Here is a 22,256-nt window from a genome sequence, read left to right on the forward strand (position 1 = left end):
TTTCTTAGAGATAAATGTGTCACTCCTGGGGACATCTGTAGGCTTGGGGAACTTGGAAATGTCAGTATGAACCAATAAATCGCGTAAATTGCGTCCCCTTCTATAGCTCATCATAGGAGTTTTATGTTTAAATGGTAGCTGCGGATCAGTGGACACTATGGGCCACAGTGCCCTGTTGGCTCGATTCAAAACGGGGCTAGAGGTGTCGTGAACAGTGATCCATGGTATTCTCTTCTCTAATGATTTTACCTTCGGTTGCATCAAACCACTGCGAGGCATTTTCAGCACCTCCCTCTTGGTTGCTTCCAAAGCAGAACAATCATAGCCTCTTGCTATGAATTTTAGTATAAGCTTGTCCAGCTCATTCTCTAAACTCTCAGGTTGATTGTGAATGCGAGCTATTCTGATCATCTGTGACTCGGGTTTCACAGCCGCACTGTTCCAGGACTTCCGTACTTAGTCCGTTGCTTGGCAACGTGACAACACAGATGCGCCCCATGACGCGTACACGCGTCATCATTCAGCGACACGCAGCGCACACGACGGGACCGTAGGCGGCTTCCGCTCCGGTTTGGCGGGTTCTGTCTCTACAAGGGTAAGTAGTTTCTTTTTCATTTTCACTCTCACATCTTGATAACGGGGTTAGACACCCCGAAACGTTGGTGTTTTATTTTGTGATGCCAATACATATTTGATTGCTTTACAAGACCCTGAGTGCCGCAGCATTTTTTTCCAGTATGTATATATATATATATATATATATATATAGGACTCCAAGGTCCGGCACTCCAATAAATCCTCAAGCAGCTGCAGCCGGTGCCTTCACAGATAGAGCAGCATAGTTAACAGAGGTACGGCACTCAGCTTGAATAAACACACGGGAGACACGCTTCAGCAACGTTTCAGTGTATTCACACTATCATCAGGCTCATGATAGTGTGAATACACTGAACGTTGCTGAAGCGTGTCTCCCGTGTGTTTATTCAAGCTGAGTGCTGCACCTCTGTGAACTATTTATATATATATATATATATATATATATATATATTGCATTGTAGATGTCCGCACTCCCAGCTATATCACAGTCATCAGTGGGGTGCACCTCAAGGAGGCCTGTATAAACCTCCACATATACCAGGTTATCTTCAAGACCCTAGTGAGGGTCTCAAATAGAGGGCACTCACCAATCAGTTTCCATAGATAAAAAGATTTATTTAGACCATTGAAGTCATCACATACATGTCGACGTTTCGGCTTCACAGAGCCTTTCTCAAGACCACCACAGGAGACATCTGTTCAGCATGCCAGAGAGCAGCATACAGTATGCTGCTCTCTGGCGTGCTGAACAGATGTCTCCTGTGGTGGTCTTGAGAAAGGCTCTGCGAAGCCGAAACGTCGACACGTATGTGATGACTTCAATGGTCTAAATAAATCTTTTTATCTATGGAAACTGATTGGTGAGTGCCCTCTATTTGAGACCCTCACTAGGGTCTTGAAGATAACATATATATATATATATATATATATATATATATGTAATGAGATACAGTAAACCTAAAATGCGCTTAAAATACAGCTGGAGACCAATAAACTAGATATACAATAATGTTTCAGGGGTCCACCAAGAAAGTTTTAACTGCTGTCATCCACAGCTTTCTTTAGAAACTTTCAGTCCTTCAGAGGTTCTTGCGATGAGTAGAGATTACCTGGATATTTGTGTCTGGAAAAGAGACCCTTGATCCAGAGTACACCTAAAAATTTCAATTAGATTGTGCAAAGATTCTTTTTCCATATATTAAAAAAGATTTTTATTATAAAATAGGTCTTACAATGGACATAAATTCTCAATCTTAACCTTTTGTGTGCCTGATGGCATACAAATACAACCTGCTGTCAACCCCAGCTGGGGAGAGTTCACAGACAGCGTATTGAGCCACTTAAGATAAGATGATACTATCCAACGCGTTTCGTCACTTGTCACTTCCTCAGGGGTGTCTTCATAGATGTCTGTGGGAGAATCTTCTCTATTAAAAACAATAACCAACCCTTAGTTGATTTGTATTTAAAAAGGTAATTAAACTTATCAAGCCTGGACACCACTAAGACAAGAATTGTAGCTTCTATCGTAACTCCTTCAGAGGAAGCAAATTGTACATGTGGCCCCAGTGCAGGTCAAGCTGTGAATGAATCATACATTTTTTTGGGTAGGAGCCTGGAGATGCTGTTTCAGCCTCCCAGGGCACCAGCTGCACTCTCAAAAGGGCAGAGCAAGTGCCTCTTCTGTCCATGTGCGACCTTGGTAAAGTCATAATAGTGACATGTGCATAGGTGGAACACCCGCTGTGTATTGTTATGGCAGATGGTGGGGTTAACTGCAAACCATAGATAGGTAGGTGCCAAATGCTGATTGGTTATACGGACTCACCCAATCTATAATATAAGAGTATGGCTCCTCTGGTCTAAACAATTATATGAAAAATAAATATTTCCCCTTGCGCTAATATAATCAAATTGAGGCAACAGGACATAAATGCACTTGATACATCACTCACTTTATGATAAATTTTAATATCTGTAAGATAGATCACATTAACAATATATCAAAATGAATATGCGCATATAAAGTTTCCAATAACACATAAAAAATGAGCATAAGAGGTGGATCATATAGCTAGTCCCGTATATTATAGTATGAATTGTCCTTCTGTGAGCGTCGTCGTCTAATGTTTCCCCTCCCGGGCCGGCCGCTCGGCAGCCAACTGTACACACTGAGCGATATGACCGCTCATATCGCTCAGTGACGTTACGCCTCTGCCAGCCCTGCATGCAGGTCGTGGACAACAGTCCAGATCTTGCACGCATGCACTGGCGACAGCAACGATCGTTGCCAACCCGCGGGGCCGCGCATCAGTTGTCGCTGGCGGCATACACACTTGCCTATAAAATGAGTGACGTCGCTCAGGGAGGGGGGAAATGAGCGACGTCGCTCATTTTATCGGCAAGTGTATGGGCCTTAAGTGTACCTATAGCAACCTACCCTGTATAGCACTGGCTTACTGACGTACGGGGGTAGATTATGCTGTGCCTTGGGAGGTGATGAGTGGGAGGGACGGGGTGTTGCCTGGTCAGCTCTTGTCTTGTTTTAGGCTGTGTTTGAGAATTGACAGTTGGGAGCTGATTGGTTGGTGCTTTGTCACTCTCTGCTTTATCTCTCTCCAAGGCTTAGTACGTCTGCCCCATTGTGTGTATCTATAGCAGCCTCCCCTGTATAGCATGGGCTTACTGACACATTGTGTGTAACTATAGCAATCTGCTCACTCTAATCCTCAACCCTAATACTCTATTCCTGGCCCAAATACACTAACCTCTGACCCTAACCTAACCCAAACCTCTACGTAATCATAACCCCTAATCCTAATACCTTAAGCCAAACTGATAAACCAACCCTAATATTCTATACATAATACCCTATCCCTAATGCCCAAACCCCATCCCCCAAAGTAACCCTAATACCCTCACCCCAAACCGCTAAAACAATTCTAATACCGGGTCTGGGACGCAAGGTCAACACCAAGTGGTCGACACATCTTAGATCGACACCTGAAATAGGTCGAAATTAGTTTTTAATGTTTTTTTGGTGTCGTTGTCTCCGTAATGTGACCGGGAACCCCAATTAGTGCACCGTGTCCCCTCGCATGGCTCGCTTAGCACACCATGCTTCGGGCAAGGTGCCTCGCTGCGCTCAGCACAGGTTACCGTTCCCAATTGTGGTCCACGTGGATCGTAAAGTATGAAAAAGTTTTTAAAAAATAGGATTTTAGTACCTACCGGTAAATCCTTTTCTCCTAGTCCGTAGAGGATGCTGGGGACTCCAAAAGGACTATGGGGTATAGACGGGATCCACAGGAGCTTGGGCACACTGAAAAGACTTTGACTGGGTGTGAGCTGGCTCCTCCCTCTATGCCCCTCCTCCTGACCTCAGTTATAGGAACTGTGCCCAGGAGAGACGGACATTTCGAGGAAAGGATTTTTGTTTAAACTAAGGCGAGAAACAACCAGCCCACACCACAAACATACCGTACAACCGGAGTATCAGGAAACCAGATAACAGTATGAATGAATAACCGCAACAAGCTGAATATAACTAATACACAACCCGCGTGTAAACAAATTTAAGCAGTAATAATACACTGCAAGTAACAGTCCGCACTGGGAAGGGCGCCCAGCATCCTCTACGGACTAGGAGAATAGGATTTACCGGTAGGTACTAAAATCCTATTTTCTCTTACGTCCTAGAGCAGGCTTGTCCAACCCGCGGCCCGCGGGCCGCATGCGGCCCAGGTCGGCTAGTAATGCGGCCCAGTGCAATTTTTTATTTTTTAAGAAATTCTAAAGTTTCAAGTTACACTGCCAGCGCGCTTCACCCGCCCCATCCATTTTTTTTTTTTTTTTTTTTTTTGCAGAGTATGGACACCACATGTGAAGTTGAGCCGGCCCCAGCAGGCTGTCAGCACATCCTGATTGGATTGCTGCCGCTGGAACCAGCACCAGCTCACGCCCTCTCCGCTGTCAGTCACAGTGTAGCCCTCCTCCGCTGCATAGCGGCACTCGTGACTGAGCAGCACGAGAGTAGAGGAGCCCAGTGGAGAAATTGTTTCTACAAGAGCTCGTAAGTGAGCCGGGGGGGGGGGTGTCTGAAGTCCGTGGCCGCGCCGCTGTACAGTGTCTGGGGGGAGGGGGGGGGAAATCGGGATCTGAAGTCCGTGGCCGCGGCCCGCGCCGCTGTACAGTGTCCCGGGGGGGGAGGAGGTCTGAACCGCTGTACAGTGTCGGGGGAAGGGAGGGTCTGGTCTGAAGTCCAGCGCCACGCCGCAATACAGTGTCCGGGGGGTTTCTTGAGAGCTGGCATGGAGTTGATGTCCAGCGCTGCAGCAGTAAAATGAGGCCGGCGGTGTCTAAACTCCACAGTACTGATTGGTTCGGGGGGAGGGGGTAACGAGGATGAAGTCAGGTGCCACTGCAGTACAATGTGTCCGGGAGGGGGGGTTTTGGGGTCCGCTGTCAGTCACAGTGTAGCCCTCCTCTACTGCATAGTGGCACACGTGACAGCAGCACGGAGCTCAGCCCAGCGGGAGAAATTTGTGGGCCCTTGAAGAAGCACAGTGTGGAGGGAGGGGGGGGGAGGGAGAGGAGGAGAGGAAGAGGACTACAGTGTGCGTGTGGGGGGGGGTGCATTGGTGGCTGAGAAACAATGTCAAACATCTCACTAACTTCATTTCCAAGTAAGTTTAATATGTTAACTATGTTTTCTATGGTTTTTTTGGATGATCAGGTATCGTTACTGTTATTTTATTTTATGTGCGGCCCAAACCAAATTTTCATCTTCTAATGTGGCCCAGGGAAGGTGAAAGGTTGGTCACCCCTGTCCTAGAGGATGCTGGGGACTCCAAAAGGACCATGGGGTCTATACCAAAGCTCCAGAACGGGTGGGAGAGTGCGGACGACTCTGCAGCACCGATTGAGCAAACATGAGGTCCTCCTCAGCCAGGGTATCAAACTTATAGAACTTAGCAAAAGTGTTTGAACCCGACCATGTAGCTGCTCGGCAAAGTTGAAGTGCCGAGACCTCACGGGCAGCCGCCCAAGATGAGCCCACCTTCCTGGTAGAATGGGCCTTTACTGACTTCGGCAACGGCAACCCAGCCGAAGAATGATCGTATTACAAATCCAGCGTACAATAGTCTGCTTGGAAGCAGGATTTCCAATCTTGTTGGAAGCATACAGGACAAACAGAGCCTCTGTTTTCCTGGTAAAAGCCGTTCTGGCGATGTAAATTTTCAAAGCTCTTACAACATCAAGAGACCTTGGAACTGCCACAGCATCCGTAGCCACAGGCACCATAATAGGTTGGTTAATGTGAAACGAAGAAACCACCTTCGGCAGAAATTGTTGACGAGTCCTCAATTCTGCTCTATCTGAATGGAAGATCAAATAAGGACTCTTGTGAGATAAGGCCGCCAACTCTGACACTCGCCTGGCAGACGCCAGAGCCAAAAGTATGACTACCTTCCAAGTGAGAAACTTCAACTCCACCTTACGTAAAGGTTCAAACCAGGGAGACATAAGAAACTGCAACACCACTTCAAGATCCCACGGCACCACAGGCGGCACAAACGGAGGAAGGATATGCAGCACTCCCTTAACAAAAAGTCTGAACCTCTGGAAGGACTGCCAATTCCTTTTGAAAGAAAATAGATAAAGCCGAAATCTGCACTTTGATGGAACCCAATTTCAGGCCTGCATCGACGCCTGCCTGCAAAAAATGGAGAAACCGACCCAAGTGAAATTCCTCCGCAGGAGCAGTTTTGGTTTCACACCACAAAATATATTTTCTCCAAATACGGTGATAATGTTTCGCCGTAACCTCCTTCCTAGCCTTAAGGAGAGTGGGGATGACCTCCCCAGGAATACCTTTTCGAGCTAAGATCTGGCGCTCAACTTCCATGCCGTCAAACGCAGCCGCGGTATGTCAGGAAACACGCATGGCCCCTGCAGTAACAGGTCCTCTCTTAGAGGAAGCGGCCAAGGATCTTCCATCAATAACTCCTGAAGATCCGGATACCAGGCCCTGCGCGCCCAATCTGGACCTACGAGAATCGCCCAAACCTTTGCTCGTCGTATAATTCCCAGCACCTTTGGAATGAGAGGAAGTGGTGGGAACACACATACTGACTGAAACACCCACGGAGTCACTAGGGCGTCCACTGCACTGGCTTGAGGGTCCCTTGACCTGGAACAATACCTCGGAAGCTTCTTGTTGAGGCGAGACGCCATCATGTCTACCAGAGGAACTCCCCAATGCTTCGTTACTTCTGCAAATACCTCTGGGTGAAGAGCCCACTCGCCCGGATGGAGATCGTGTCTGCTGAGGAAGTCTGCTTCCCAGTTGTCCACTCCCGGGATGAAAACTGCTGACAGAGCGTTCACATGCTGTTCCGCCCAGCGAAGAATTCTTGTGGCCTCCACCATAGCCGCCCTGCTTTTTGTTCCGCCTTGACGGTTTACATGCGCCGCCGCTGTTATGTTGTCCGACTGGATCGGTACAGGTCGACCCTGAAGAAGGCTCTTTGCTTGAAACAGGCCGTTGTAAATGGCTCTTAACTCGAGGACATTTATGTGGAGACAAGATTCCTGGTCTGACCATTTCCCCTGGAAATTTCTTCCTTGGGTGACTGCGCCCCAGCCTCGGAGACTTGCATCTGTTGTCAGTAGGACCCAGTCCTGGATTCCGAATCGGCGCCCTTCTAGATGGTGAGAACTTTGCAGCCACCACAGGAGAGAAATCCTGGCCCTGGAAGATAGGCTTATTTTCCGGTGCATGTGCAGGTGAGAGAGACCCAGACCATTTGCTCAGCAGATCCCACTGAAACACCCGGGCATGAAACCTGCCAAACGGAATGGCTTCGTACGCTGCAACCATTTTCCCCAGAACTCGAGTACACTGATGAATCGACGCACTTGTCAGCCTCAGAAGTTCCCTGACAATTGTCTGTAGTTCCAGAACCTTGTCTTCTGAAAGAAACACTCTCTGTAACTCCGTATCCAGAATCATGCCCTGAAAGGGAAGCCGAGTGGTCGGAATCAACTGAGACTTAGGTAAATTTAGAACCCAACCGTGTTGTCGCAGAATCGACAGACACTTCCACATTTCTTAACAATTTTTCCTTGGACCTCGCCTTTATCAGGAGATTGTCCAAGTACGGGATAATTGTAACCCCTTGTTTGCAAAGGAGAATTATAATTTCCGCCATGACTTTGGGCTTTCCACGACCCTGAGGATTTTCACCAAACGGCAACGTCTGAAATTGGTAAAGACAATCCTGTATCGCAAACCTGAGGAAAGCTTGATGCGGAGGATAAATCGGGACGTGTAAGTAGGCATCCTTTCTATCTACTGACGCCATAAAATCCCCCCCCCCCCCCCCTTCTAGGCTGGAAATCACAGCCCGAAAAGATTCCATCTTGAACTTGAAAACTTTCAAGTAAGGATTGAGGGATTTTAGGTTCAGAATAGGTCTGACCGAACCGTCCGGCTTCGGAACAACAAAGAGGCTCGAGTAGAACCCCTCCCGCCGTTGGGACGGGGGAACGGGAACAATGACCCTCTGTTGACACAACTTTTGTATTGCTGCCTTCACGACCGCCCTGTCCGGAAGGGACATTGGCAAGGCCGAAATGAAAAAGCGGTGAGGGGGCATCTCCTGAAACTCCAGCCTGTATCCCTGAGACACTATTTCTAGAACCCAAGGATCCAGGCCTGATTGAACCCAGACCTGACTGAAGAGCTGCAGACGGCCCCCCACCGGTCCGGACTCCCCCAGGGGAGCCCCAGCGTCATGCGGTGGACTTGGTAGAGGCAGGGGAGGACCTTTGGTCCTGTGCGCCTGATACTGCAGGCGACTTTCTTCCCCGTCCTTTACCCTTTGAAGCGAGGAAGGACGAACCTTTACCCCGCTTGTATTTATGTGGACGAAAGGACTGCATTTGTTGATGTGGTGCCTTTTTCTGCTGTGTAGGAACATGAGGAAGAAAAGATGACTTACCCGCAGTCGCGGTAGACACCAGGTCAGCCAAGCCGTCACCAAACAAGACACTACCTTTGAAAGGGAGAGCTTCCATAGCTTTCTTGGAGTCGGCATCAGCATTCCATTGATGGATCCACAGCGCCCTCCTAGCCGAGATCGCCATGGCATGGGCTCTTGATCCCAAGAGACCAACATCCCTCGCTGCATCCTTTAGGTAATCTGCAGCGTCCTTGATATAACCAAGAGTCAAAAGAACATTGGGGGTAATTCCAAGTTGATCGCAGCAGGATTTTTGATAGCAATTGGGCAAAACCATGTGCACTGCAGGGAGGCAGATATAACATGTGCAGAGAGAGTTAGATTTGGGTGGGGTGTGTTCAATCTGCAATCTAATTTGCAGTGTAAAAATAAAGCAGCCAGTATTTACCCTGCACAGAAACAAAATAACCCACACAAATCTAACTCTCTCTACACATGTTATATCTGCCTCCCCTGCAGTGCACATGGTTTTGCCCAATTGCTATCAAAAATCCTGCTGCGATCAACTTGGAATTACCCCCATTATCTTTATCAACGGTATCCATATCAGAAGCTAAATTCTCAGCCCATTTAGCAATAGCACTACTCACCCATACCGACGCCACAGCAGGTCTGAGCAATGCACCCGTATTAGCGAAAATGGCCTTCAGAGACGTCTCCAGCTTGCGATCCGCCGGATTCTTGAGAGCTGCCGTGTCAGGAGACGGAAGCGCCACCTTCTTAGACAACCAAGAAAGAGCCTTGTCGACATTCGGAGACGACTCCCATTTGTCCCTGTCATCAGAGGGGAAAGGATACGCCATGAAAATTCTTTTGGGAATCTGCCACCTCTTGTCCGGCGACTCCCAAGCCTTTTCACAAAGAGTATTCATTTCATGAGAGTGGGGAAACTTCACCTCAGGTTTTTTCCCTTTAAATAAACAAATCCTTGTTTCCTGCACCGCAGGTTCCTCAGAGATACGTAAAACATCTTTAATAGCCACAATCATGTACTGAATACTCTTAACTAGCCTTGGGTGTAAGGTAGCCTCAGTGAAGTCGACATCGGAATCAGAATCCGTGTCGGTATCCGTATCTACCATCTGGGTAAACGAACGCTTTTACGCCCCTGACGGGGCCTGCACCTGAGACAAAGCATCCTCCATGGATTTTCTTCACACTTGTGTCTGAGATTCCGATTTATACAATCTCTTAGACAATGAGGCCACATTTGTATTAAGAGCACTTAACATCGTAAGCAAATCAGGTGTCAGCTGCGCCGACAGAGCCATCTCCAGACCCGTATCTGCGCCCCCAGCCACCTCCTCCGGGGAGTAACACTCAGCTTCAGACATGCCGACACAGAGTACCGACACACCAACACACACACACTGTCTCAGCCAGGGGACAGACCCACAAGGAAGCACGGTTAGAGAAAACACAGAGGGAGTATGCCAGCTCACACCCCAGCGCCCATATATCCCACCAAACGATATATGTGGAAAGCGCTGCTGTAAACAATATATATATATATATATATATATATATGTGCACCAAATATCTGTGCCCCCCCCCCTTCCCCCTGATTTGCTCCCTTTTACTTGAATTGGAGGTCCCGGGCCAGCGTCTCATGCAGCGGCTGTGGATGAGAGAAAATGGCGCTGGTGAGCTGTGCGGCTAAGCCCCGCCCCTTCCTGGCGCGCTTCAGACCCGCTAAAATTTGCCATTGAAATGCTGGCGGGGGTAAATGCCTTCTGCCAGCCTCAAAAGACCCAGTAACATGCTGCCCAGGGCGCGCCCCCAGCGCCCTGCACCCGCAAGTGCCGTTGGGGAAGTGTGTGGGAGCATAGAGCGCAGCGCTACCACCTCGTTACTAAAGTCTTCTGCCGTCTGATGTCTTCGGATCTTCACATACTCACCCGGCTTCTTTCTTCTGGCTTCTGTGAGGGGGGTGACGGCGCGGCTCCGGGAACAAGCAGCTAGGCGCACCAAGTGATCGAACCCTCTGGAGCTAATGTGGTCCAGTAGCCTAAGAAGCAGATCCCTTAACTAAGTAAAAGTAGGTCTGCTTCTCTCCCCTCAGTCCCTCGATGCAGGGAGCCTGTAGCCAGCAGGTCTCCCTGAAAATAAAAAAACCTAACAAAGGTCTTTTCTAGAGAAACTCAATAGCGCTCCCCTCATGAGTGTCCAGTCACTCCTGGGCACAAAGTCTAACTGGGGTCTGGAGGAGGGGCATAGAGGGAGGAGCCAGTTTACACCCAGTCAAAGTCTTTTCAGTGTGCCCAAGCTCCTGCGGATCCCGTCTATAACCCATGGTCCTTTTGGAGTCCCCAGTATCCTCTAGGACGTAAGAGAAATAAAAGAAAATGTGAAAAACTCATATCGACCTTTTTCCATGTCAACCTTTTCGTGTCGACCTAAGTGGTGTCAACCTGGAGTCCGGATACCCTAATACCCTATCCCTAAGACCATAACCCCTACTACTCTAATACAGATTTAGACTATTCTCCTTAATTAACCTTCAGTTAGTGCCTGCATAATACGTTTATGTCACGTCCACAGTTCAGACCCTAAATGGAGATGAAGAGGCAGTAAATCATTTGTTGTTCCTCCAGCATTCATGTTGTACAATTTCTGCTTATCATCTGCAGGTGAACAGTGTGAGGGAGGACAGAGCTTAGAAATACCCTGGGAAGGTATGAGTAGTGTCCCACCAGATACTCTTCCCGCTGTCCCACTCAGTCACATTCCAGGTGTTGGACTCTCTGCTTGTTACTGGGAAAGTGTGCTGATAGTAGTTTCACTTAGTTCTAGTTCCTTCCACTAATTGGTTTCCAATGTCCAGGCACTTTTAAATGCACATTTAATGCATAGATTGAAGCTTATCCCCAATACATTAAGAAATATTCCAACCAGTGCGTATAGCTGTCCTGGATTGTCTTACTCTAACCTTACTGTGTTTATGTCCTTTAATGCCGCTTCTCTTAATTCACACTCTACATTCTTTCTTCTTTCTCTGCTTCTCTCTTTTCCTGTCTTTTTTCTCTCTCTGTTTTTCTGATCACAGAGCAATTGGTGTGGCGTGCTGCACGGTCCAGCGGTGCTGCTCCCACATACTTTCGCCCCATGGGCCGTTTCCTGGATGGTGGGCTGCTTTCCAACAATCCCACTTTAGATACAATGAGCGAGATACATGACTACAATACCTGCATGAAGCGTCAGGTGAGGATTGTTTTCTACTAGATGGTATTAAGGACAAGACAGGAGAGGGTTTTTTCTAAATGTAAAAAATTGTTTGACACGTACAATCTTTGAAGCTGATGGAGTTCAATGAAATGTTTGTTCCTATGCGCACTTTGACATATATTATGGTAGCCCAACATCACCAGTGTTTCCAGTGCACACCTATGGATTGCGAGGCAAAATAGTAATTGTTGGTGGTTGCGATGTGCTATTCCAGAATGCTTATCAAAGTCCTATTGCACTGAATTGCCTCATTCATGACTAGATATGGAGACCCCTGTAAAGTACAGATTGGGCTTTATTATAAACCACCTAGCATACATTTTTGTACTGAAATTCAATTAATATAAGTTTAAAGGGTAGCAAAGAAATTTTGTATTTCTCGTTGATAATTCTAACTACCCACATAATACCATTTGTTATGTATTTTATATAGTTAAACCAATGTGGTATGAAAGCCACAAGGAGGAAATTAGAACAAGTTCATTGTTAAATCTTGCAGGGAACAGAACATGTATTATGGAAATATAAGGAATGTTCAAAATTCAATAAAGCAATTCAGGATTGTCTAACCCAAAAACACATTTCAAGTACATAATGCAAGAAAAAGAAATGTAATAAAAATAATAATAATAAAGTCTGTGTTCTCAAAGAAAATAGTAATAGCCTATGGACGATATTAAATGTTACTTGTCTAACATGGGGGGAGGTCCATTTATACCTAAACAAGCCAGGTAAAGCACCTGACCCCGACAGCATCCACCCATGTGTTCTGAAGGAACTAATTTCTGTAATAGCTAGACCAGTGTTTCCTATATTTATGGATTTTCCTCATCACCAGAGCAGTACCAAAAGATTATAAAAAAATTAATGTAATCCTAATCTTTCAAAGTAACCAAAGTCTGCCTCAAGAAATGTATAGAATTGTGAGTCTGGATTCTAGTGTGGGTAAAGTATATGAATAGGGATGCGATACAGAAATATATTGTAGGTGAGTACACAAACATGCGGTTGTGAGAGCAAATTGTAACAATAATTAGTAGAGGTCATTATGGGGGTAATTGATTTCAGGAAATTATAAGATTTCCCATTCTATGTGAATACCTGGCTGATGCTTTGGAAACTGGAAACAAATTCCTAGTATACGCATGTATACCTGGCCAATACAGTTGATTCTGATTGCATTTATGGGGTCAGGAAAGAATAGATCCCTCCTGTGGGTTTTATTTTGCCTTCCTCTGGGTAAACACATTTCTGAAAGGTAGAACTTGATGTTCCTTTGTCATATTCCAACTTTACCATGTATGTTGTGCATATGAGAAAAGTATGACTACTGTATAGAATATGGGGCTTATGCAATAGACCGTATTTTTAATGCAGAAATCATTTAGCCTGGATTTGCCTTTTAAATGAATGCCACTTAAAAATGCAGGCAGACTCGCCAGAATCACAGCCATGTTATTAGAACTCTCTTACTAAACAGACAGGTTTTAGTTGTTAAGATGTGAATCCCAAGTTTTGTATTCTCACTTGGGAAGACCAGCCTAGTAATTTCTGCTATGCGGGCGTCTATTCTCTATATTCCATAAATAACTCAAAATTAAATCAATTCTATCAGTTTTATTGAAACACTATAAACAGTTGAATAATATTGACTTATAATGTTTTGTTTTCTGCAGGGTAGGGGCGAGCAGGTAAAGAAATTAAGTGTGGTGGTTTCACTGGGCACTGGGAAGCCTCCACAGATACAGGTCAGTTCTGTTGATGTGTTCAGACCATCTAATCCATGGGAGATGATGAAGACTGTGGTCGGAGCAAGAGAACTAGGCAAGATGGTGGTGGACTGTGTATGTATATATTACCTTCTAATGTGCACATTATGTTTTGTTTTGAAAATACAATATGTACAAAGTATACTACTGTATATAGATACACATACACTATATGGACAAAAGTATTTGGCCACACCTGTTAGTTATTAAATAATTCAAGTGTTTCAATCAGACCTTTTGCCACAGGTGTATATAATCAAGCACCTAGCCATGCAGTCTCCATTTGCAAACATTTATGATACAAAATGGGTCATTCTGAAGATCTTAGTGACTTCAAGCGTGGTACTGTGACAGGATGCCACCTTTGCAGTAAGATTGTTCATGAAATTTTATCCCTGCTGGATATTCCACGGCCAACTGCAAGTGATATTATTAGAAAGTGGAAGCGTTTAGGAAGAACAGTAACTAAGCCAAGAAGCGGAAGACCATGTAAAATTGCAGAGCGGGGTCAACTACAGCTAAGGCGCATGGTGTGTAAAAGTCTCCAACGCTATGCTGATTCCATAGCTGAAGAGTTCTGAACTTCCACTAGCATTAATGTAAGCACAAGAACTGTGCGGTGGGTGCTTAATGGAATGGGTTCCATGGCTGAGCAGCTGCATGCAAGGCTCCTATCGCCAAGTCCAATGCCAAGCGTCGGATGGAGTGGTGTAAAGCACGACAACACCGGACTGTGGAGCAGTGGAAACGTGTTCTGTGGAGTGACAAATAATGTTTGTCAGTAGATGAGCGAGTCTGGGTTTGGCAGATGATGGGAGAACGTTACCTGCCTGACTGCATTGAGCAAATTGTGAAGTTTGGTGGAGAAGGGATAATGGTATGGGGCTGTTTTTCAGGGTTTGTGCTAGACCCCTTATCTCCTGTGAAGGGCAATCTTAATGCTTCAGCATACCAAGACATTTTGAACAATACTATGCTTCTAACTTTGTAGCAATAGTTTGGGGAAGGTCCTTTTCTATTCCAACATGACTGTGCCCCAGTGTACAAAGCAAGGACTATAAAGGCATAGGGGTAAATTTACTAAGATGGGAATTCTTTTTAAGATTGGATGTTGCCCATAGCAACCAAACAGATTCTACTTCTCATTTATCTAGCACCTTCTAGAAGATAATACCTGGAATCTGATTGGTTGCTATGGGCAACATCCCAACCTAAATAGAACTCCCATTATAGTAGATTTACCCCATGGTTTGATGAGTTTGGTGTGTAAGAACTTGACTGGCCTACACAAGATCCAGGACCTCAACCCCATCGAGCACCTTTGAGATGAACTGGAATGGAGATTGCGAGCCAGACCTACTCGTCCAATATCAATGCCTGACCTCATAAATGCTCTACAGGATGAATGGGCACAAATTCCCACAGAAACACTCCAAAATCTTGTGCAAAGAAGATTGGACTATGTTATAGCTGCAAAAGGGGGACCAACGTCATATAAAAGTATGTGTATTTGAATACAATGTCATTACAGTCACTGTAATACTTTTGTCCATATAGTGTATTTTATACACTCGTATAATAATAAAATGTGTGTGTGTGTATGTACTGTTTGTTTACATACATGCTTGAATAACTGTCCGGGTGCAATAACAATAAAATTGATGAACTACATCCAACTGTCACCAAAACCCCATTACAGAGCCACAGCTGTATCACCCACAACTGTAAACACTAGCATCATTCACAGAGACACTACTCACAGATAGAAGCCTGCCCCTGGCTCGCTGACAGCAGCGCACCTCTGCCCCTGGCTCGCTGACAGCAGCGCACCTCTGCCCCTGGCTCGCTGACAGCAGCGCACCTCTGCCCCTGGCTCGCTGACAGCAGCGCACCTCTGCCCCTGGCTCGCTGACAGCAGCGCACCTCTGCCCCTGGCTCGCTGACAGCAGCGCACCTCTGCCCCTGGCTCGCTGACAGCAGCGCACCTCTGCCCCTGGCTCGCTGACAGCAGCGCACCTCTGCCCCTGGCTCGCTGACAGCAGCACACCCCTGCCCCTGGCTCGCTGACAGCAGCGCACCCCTGGCTCGCTGACAGCAGCGCACCCCTGGCTCGCTGACAGCAGCGCACCCCTGCCCCTGGCTCGCTGACAGCAGCGCACCTCTGCCCCTGGCTCGCTGACAGCAGCGCACCTCTGCCCCTGGCTCGCTGACAGCAGCACACCTCTGCCCCTGGCTCGCTGACAGCAGTGCACCCCTGCCCCTGGCTCGCTGACAGCAGCGCACCCCTGGCTCGCTGACAGCAGCGCACCCCTGGCTCGCTGACAGCAGCGCACCCCTGGCTCGCTGACAGCAGCGCACCCCTGGCTCGCTGACAGCAGCGCACCCCTGGCTCGCTGACAGCAGCGCACCCCTGGCTCGCTGACAGCAGCGCACCCCTGGCTCGCTGACAGCAGCGCACCCCTGGCTCGCTGACAGACATACACATTTCTGACAGAATTATTACAAAAAAATTTAAATTACTACATAATTCACAGGACTTGACATCCATCCTCAACAAAGATGACTGGTGCAATGATGTTCTTTTCAAAGAACATGAACAGGACTATTTCTCTGACGTCCTAGTGGATGCTGGGACTCCGTAAGGACCATGGGGAATAGCGGCTCCGCAGGAGACAGGGCACAATAATAAAAGCTTAAGGATCAGGTGGTGTGCACTGGCTCCTCCCCCTATGACCCTCCTCCAAGCCTCAGTTAGATTTTTGTGCCCGGCCGAGAAGGGTGCAATCTAGGTGGCTCTCCTGAGCTGCTTAGAATAAAAGTTTAGTTTAGGTTTTTTATTTTCAGTGAGTCCTGCTGGCAACAGGCTCACTGCATCGTGGGACTAAGGGGAGAAGAAGCGAACTCACCTGCGTGCAGAGTGGATTGGTCTTCTTAGGCTACTGGACATTAGCTCCAGAGGGACGATCACAGGTACAGCCTGGATGGGTCACCGGAGCCGCGCCGCCGTCCCCCTTACAGAGCCAGAAAAGACGAAGAGGTCCGGTGAAATCGGCGGCAGAAGACATCCTGTCTTCAGACTAAGGTAGCGCACAGCACCGCAGCTGTGCGCCATTGCTCTCAGCACACTTCACACTCCGGTCACTGAGGGTGCAGGGCGCTGGGGGGGGGAGCGCCCTGAGACGCAATATAACAGAATATACCTTAGGTGGCAAAAAGAATACATCACATATAGCTCCTGGGCTATATGGATGTATTTTAACCCCTGCCATTTTTACACAAAAAAGCGGGAGATAAGGACGTCGTGAAGGCGGAGCCTATCTCCTCAGCACACAAGCGCCATTTTCCCTCACAGCTCCGCTGGAAGGACGGCTCCCTGACTCTCCCCTGCAGTCCTGCTTCAGAATCAGGGTAAAAAAGAGAAGGGGGGGCACTTTTGGCAGCAAATAACGATATAAACAGCAGCTATAAGGGAGTAACACTTATATAAGGTTATCCCTGTATATATATATATATATATAGCGCTGGGTGTGTGCTGGCAGACTCTCCCTCTGTCTCTCCAAAGGGCTAAGTGGGGTCCTGTCCTCTATCAGAGCATTCCCGGTGTGTGTGCTGTGTGTCGGTACGCGTGTGTCGACATGTATGAGGAGGAAAATGATGTGGAGGCGGAGCAGTTGCCTGTGTTAGTGATGTCACCCCCTAGGGAGTCGACACCTGACTGGATGATTGTATTTAAACAATTAAGTAATAATGTCAGCACTTTGCAAAAAACTGTTGACGACATGAGACAGCCGGCAAATCAATTAGTGCCTGTCCAGGCGTCTCAGACACCGTCAGGGGCCCTAAAACGCCCGTTACCTCAGTGAGTCGACACAGACCCAGACACAGATACTGAGTCTAGTGTCGACGGTGACGAGACAAACGTAATGTCCAGTAGGGCCACACGTTACATGATCACGGCAATGAAGGAGGCATTGAACATTTCTGACACTACAAGTACCACAAAAAAGGGTATTATGTGGGGTGTGAAAAAACTACCAATAGTTTTTCCTGAGTCAGATGAATTAAATGAGGTGTGTGATAAAGCGGGGGTTTCCCCCGATAAAAAACTGCTAATTTCTAATAAATTATTAGCACTATATCCTTTCCCGCCAGAGGTTAGGGCGCGTTGGGAAACACCCCCTAGGGTAGATAAGGCGCTCACACGTTTATCTAAACAAGTAGCGTTACCGTCTCCTGATACGGCCACCCTCAAAGAACCAGCTGATAGAAGGCTGGAAAATATCCTAAAAAGTATATACACACATACTGGTGTTATACTGCGACCAGCAATCGCCTCAGCCTGGATGTGCAGTGCTGGAGTCGCATGGTCGGATTCCCTGACTGAGAATATTGATACCCTGGATAGGGACAATATTTTGTTAACTATAGAACATTTAAAGGATGCATTGCTATATATGCGTGATGCACAGAGGGATATTTGCAACCTGGCATCAAGAGTAAGTGCTATGTCCATCTCTGCCAGAAGAGCATTATGGACGCGACAGTGGTCAGGGGATGCGGATTCCAAACGGCACATGGAAGTATTGCCGTATAAAGGGGAGGAGTTATTTGGGGCTGGTCTATCGGACCTGGTGGCCACGGCAACGGCTGGAAAATCCACCTTTTTACCCCAGGTCACTTCACATCAGCAGAAAAAGACACCGTCTTTTCAAACTCAGTCCTTTCGTTCCCATAAGTACAAGCGAGCAAAAGGCCACTCTTTTCTGCCCCGGGGCAGAGGAAGAGGAAAAAGACTGCACCATGCAGCCGCTTCCCAGGAGCAGAAGCCCTCCCCTGCTTCTGCCAAGTCTTCAGCATGACGCTGGGGCTTTACAAGCAGACTCAGACATGGTGGGGGCCCGTCTCAAGAATTTCAACGCGCAGTGGGCTCACTCGCAAGTGGATCCCTGGATTCTACAGGTAGTATCGCAGGGGTACAAACTGGAATTCGAGGCGTTTCCCCCTCGTCGGTTCCTGAAGTCTGCTTTACCAAAGTCTCCCTCCGACAGGGAGGCAGTTTTGGAAGCCATTCACAAGCTGTATTCCCAGCAGGTGATAATCAAGGTACCCCTCCTACAACAGGGAAAGGGGTATTATTCCACGCTGTTTGTGGTACCGAAGCCGGACGGCTCGGTGAGACCAATTTTAAATCTGAAATCCTTGAACACTTACATAAAAAGGTTCAAATTCAAGATGGAGTCACTCAGAGCAGTGATAGCGAACCTGGAAGAAGGGGACTATATGGTGTCTCTGGACATCAAAGATGCTTATCTCCACGTCCCAATATACCCTTCTCACCAAGGGTACCTCAGGTTTGTAGTACAAAACTGTCATTATCAGTTTCAGACGCTGCCGTTTGGATTGTCCACGGCACCTCGGGTCTTTACCAAGGTAATGGCCGAAATGATGATTCTTCTACGAAGAAAAGGCATCTTAATTATCCCTTACTTGGACGATCTCCTGATAAGGGCAAGGTCCAGGGAACAGTTAGAAGTCGGAGTGGCACTATCTCAGGTAGTGTTACGTCAGCACGGGTGGATTCTAAATATTCCAAAATCGCAGCTGATTCCAACGACACGTCTACTGTTCCTAGGAATGATTCTGGACACAGTCCAGAAGAAGGTGTTTCTCCCGGAGGAGAAGGCCAGGGAGTTATCCGAGCTAGTCAGGAACCTCCTAAAACCGGGCCAGGTCTCAGTGCATCAGTGCACGAGGGTCCTGGGAAAAATGGTGGCTTCTTACGAAGCGATTCCATTCGGAAGATTCCATGCAAGAACGTTTCAGTGGGATCTACTGGACAAATGGTCCGGATCGCATCTTCAGATGCATCAGCGGATAACCCTGTCGCCAAGGACAAGGGTGTCTCTCCTGTGGTGGCTGCAGAGTGCTCATCTACTAGAGGGCCGCAGATTTGGCATTCAGGATTGGATCCTGGTAACCACGGATGCCAGCCTGAGAGGCTGGGGAGCAGTCACACAGGGAAGGAATTTCCAGGGCTTGTGGTCAAGCATGGAAACATCTCTTCATATAAACATTCTGGAACTAAGGGCCATTTACAATGCCCTAAGTCAAGCAAAACCTCTGCTTCAGGGTCAGGCGGTGTTGATCCAATCGGACAACATCACGTCAGTCGCCCACGTAAACAGACAGGGCGGCACGAGAAGCAGGAGGGCAATGGCAGAAGCTGCAAGGATTCTTCGCTGGGCGGAAAATCATGTGATAGCACTGTCAGCAGTGTTCATTCCGGGAGTGGACAACTGGGAAGCAGACTTCCTCAGCAGACACGACCTTCACCCGGGAGAGTGGGGACTTCACCCAGAAGTCTTCCACCTGATTGTAAACCGTTGGGAAAAACCAAAGGTGGACATGATGGCGTCACGTCTAAACAAAAAACTGGACAGATATTGCGCCAGGTCAAGGGACCCTCAGGCAATAGCGGTGGACGCTCTGGTAACGCCGTGGGTGTACCAGTCAGTGTATGTGTTCCCTCCTCTGCCTCTCATACCAAAAGTACTGAGAATCATAAGAAGGAGAGGAGTAAGAACTATACTCGTGGTTCCGGATTGGCCAAGAAGGACTTGGTACCCGGAACTTCAAGAGATGCTCACGGACGAACCGTGGCCTCTACCTCTAAGAAAGGACCTGCTACTGCAGGGGCCTTGTCTGTTCCAAGACTTACCGCGGCTGCGTTTGACGGCATGGCGGTTGAACGCCGGATCCTGAAGGAAAAAGGCATTCCAGAAGAAGTCATCCCTACTCTGGTCAAAGCCAGGAAGGACGTAACCGCAAAACATTATCACCGCATTTGGCGTAAATATGTTGCGTGGTGTGAGGCCAAGAAGGCCCCTACAGAGGAATTTCAACTGGGTCGTTTCCTTCATTTCCTGCAAACAGGACTGTCTATGGGCCTAAAATTAGGATCCATTAAGGTTCAAATTTCGGCCCTGTCGATTTTCTTCCAGAAAGAACTGGCTTCAGTACCTGAAGTTCAGACATTTGTAAAAGGGGTGCTGCACATACAGCCTCCTTTTGTGCCTCCAGTGGCACCTTGGGATCTCAATGTTGTGTTGAGTTTTCTAAAGTCACATTGGTTTGAACCACTTTCCGCTGTGGACTTAAAATATCTCACATGGAAGGTGTCGATGCTGTTAGCCTTGGCTTCAGCCAGGCGTGTGTCAGAATTGGCGGCTTTATCATATAAAAGCCCTTACTTAATTTTTCATTCTGACAGGGCGGAATTGAGGACTCGTCCTCAATTTCTACCTAAGGTGGTTTCTGCATTTCACATGAACCAACCTATTGTGGTACCTGCGGCTACTAGGGACTTAGAGGACTCTAAGTTGCTTGACGTTGTCAGGGCCTTGAAAATATATGTTTCCAGGACGGCTGGAGTCAGAAAATCTGACTCGCTGTTTATCCTGTATGCACCCAACAAGCTTCTAAGCAGACTATTGCTCGTTGGATTTGTAGTACAATTCAGCTTGCACATTCTGTGGCAGGATTGCCACAGCCAAAATCAGTAAAAGCCCATTCCACATGGAAAGTGGGCTCATCTTGGGCGGCTGCCCGAGGGGTCTCGGCTTTACAACTTTGCCGAGCAGCTACTTGGTCAGGGGCAAACACGTTTGCTAAATTCTACAAATTTGATACCCTGGCTGAGGAGGACCTGGAGTTCTCTCATTCGGTGCTGCAGAGTCATCCGCACTCTCCCGCCCGTTTGGGAGCTTTGGTATAATCCCCATGGTCCTTACGGAGTCCCAGCATCCACTAGGACGTCAGAGAAAATAAGATTTTACTTACCGATAAATCTATTTCTCGTAGTCCGTAGTGGATGCTGGGCGCCCATCCCAAGTGCGGATTGTCTGCAATACTTGTATATAGTTATTGTTACAAAAATTCGGGTTATTATTGTTGTGAGCCATCTTTTCAGAGGCTCCTTTGCGTTTATCATACTGTTAACTGGGTTCAGATCACGAGTTGTACGGTGTGATTGGTGTGGCTGGTATGAGTCTTACCCGGGATTCAATATCCTTCCTTATTATGTACGCTCGTCCGGGCACAGTATCCTAACTGAGGCTTGGAGGAGGGTCATAGGGGGAGGAGCCAGTGCACACCACCTGATCCTTAAGCTTTTATTATTGTGCCCTGTCTCCTGCGGAGCCGCTATTCCCCATGGTCCTTACGGAGTCCCAGCATCCACTACGGACTACGAGAAATAGATTTATCGGTAAGTAAAATCTTATTTTTTTCACCCTACATCATCTCGCATATAACTATTTCGGCGCAACAGGGACCATTTTATAAGATAGAGATTACACTCTCGGGTGTACGGTCACGATATGAAATATACACGCCTTGAGTGTCTTTGGCATCATATTAGTGTGAGCTTGAATAATAATCACACTGATTCGAAAAGTTGTTGTTTTCACAATAAACACATTGGTTTATTGCATTTAATATTGACTAACTAATCATTATTAGAATAATGGACTCTAGCAGCCGGACTTTACATTTCATTTATTTATTTCATATTTTGAGTCACTGACTGGACACACATTTATCTACCTATCCGACCGGAGCCAGTACTGTACACACATGA

The 22,256-nt window shown here is 47.3% G+C and overlaps 1 protein-coding gene across 4 annotated transcripts in view; it reads left to right on the forward strand.

Moving 5' to 3' along the window:
- PLA2G6 (phospholipase A2 group VI) overlaps positions 1–22,256 on the forward strand; it is a 256,996-nt gene that overhangs the window by 229,668 nt on the left and 5,072 nt on the right. For 2 of the 4 annotated variants that reach the window (XM_063940550.1, XM_063940552.1), the window contains 3 exons: positions 11,255–11,299; positions 11,671–11,825; positions 13,526–13,693. In XM_063940550.1, coding sequence (XP_063796620.1) covers positions 11,255–11,299; positions 11,671–11,825; positions 13,526–13,693 — 368 coding nt within the window. The remainder of the gene's footprint in view (positions 1–11,254; positions 11,300–11,670; positions 11,826–13,525; positions 13,694–22,256) is intronic. The other 2 variants (XM_063940551.1, XM_063940553.1) reach the window with 1 other exon arrangement.

The sequence above is a fragment of the Pseudophryne corroboree genome, chromosome 9 (assembly GCF_028390025.1).
Source record: "Pseudophryne corroboree isolate aPseCor3 chromosome 9, aPseCor3.hap2, whole genome shotgun sequence".
Taxonomy (NCBI): Eukaryota; Metazoa; Chordata; class Amphibia; order Anura; family Myobatrachidae; genus Pseudophryne; species Pseudophryne corroboree.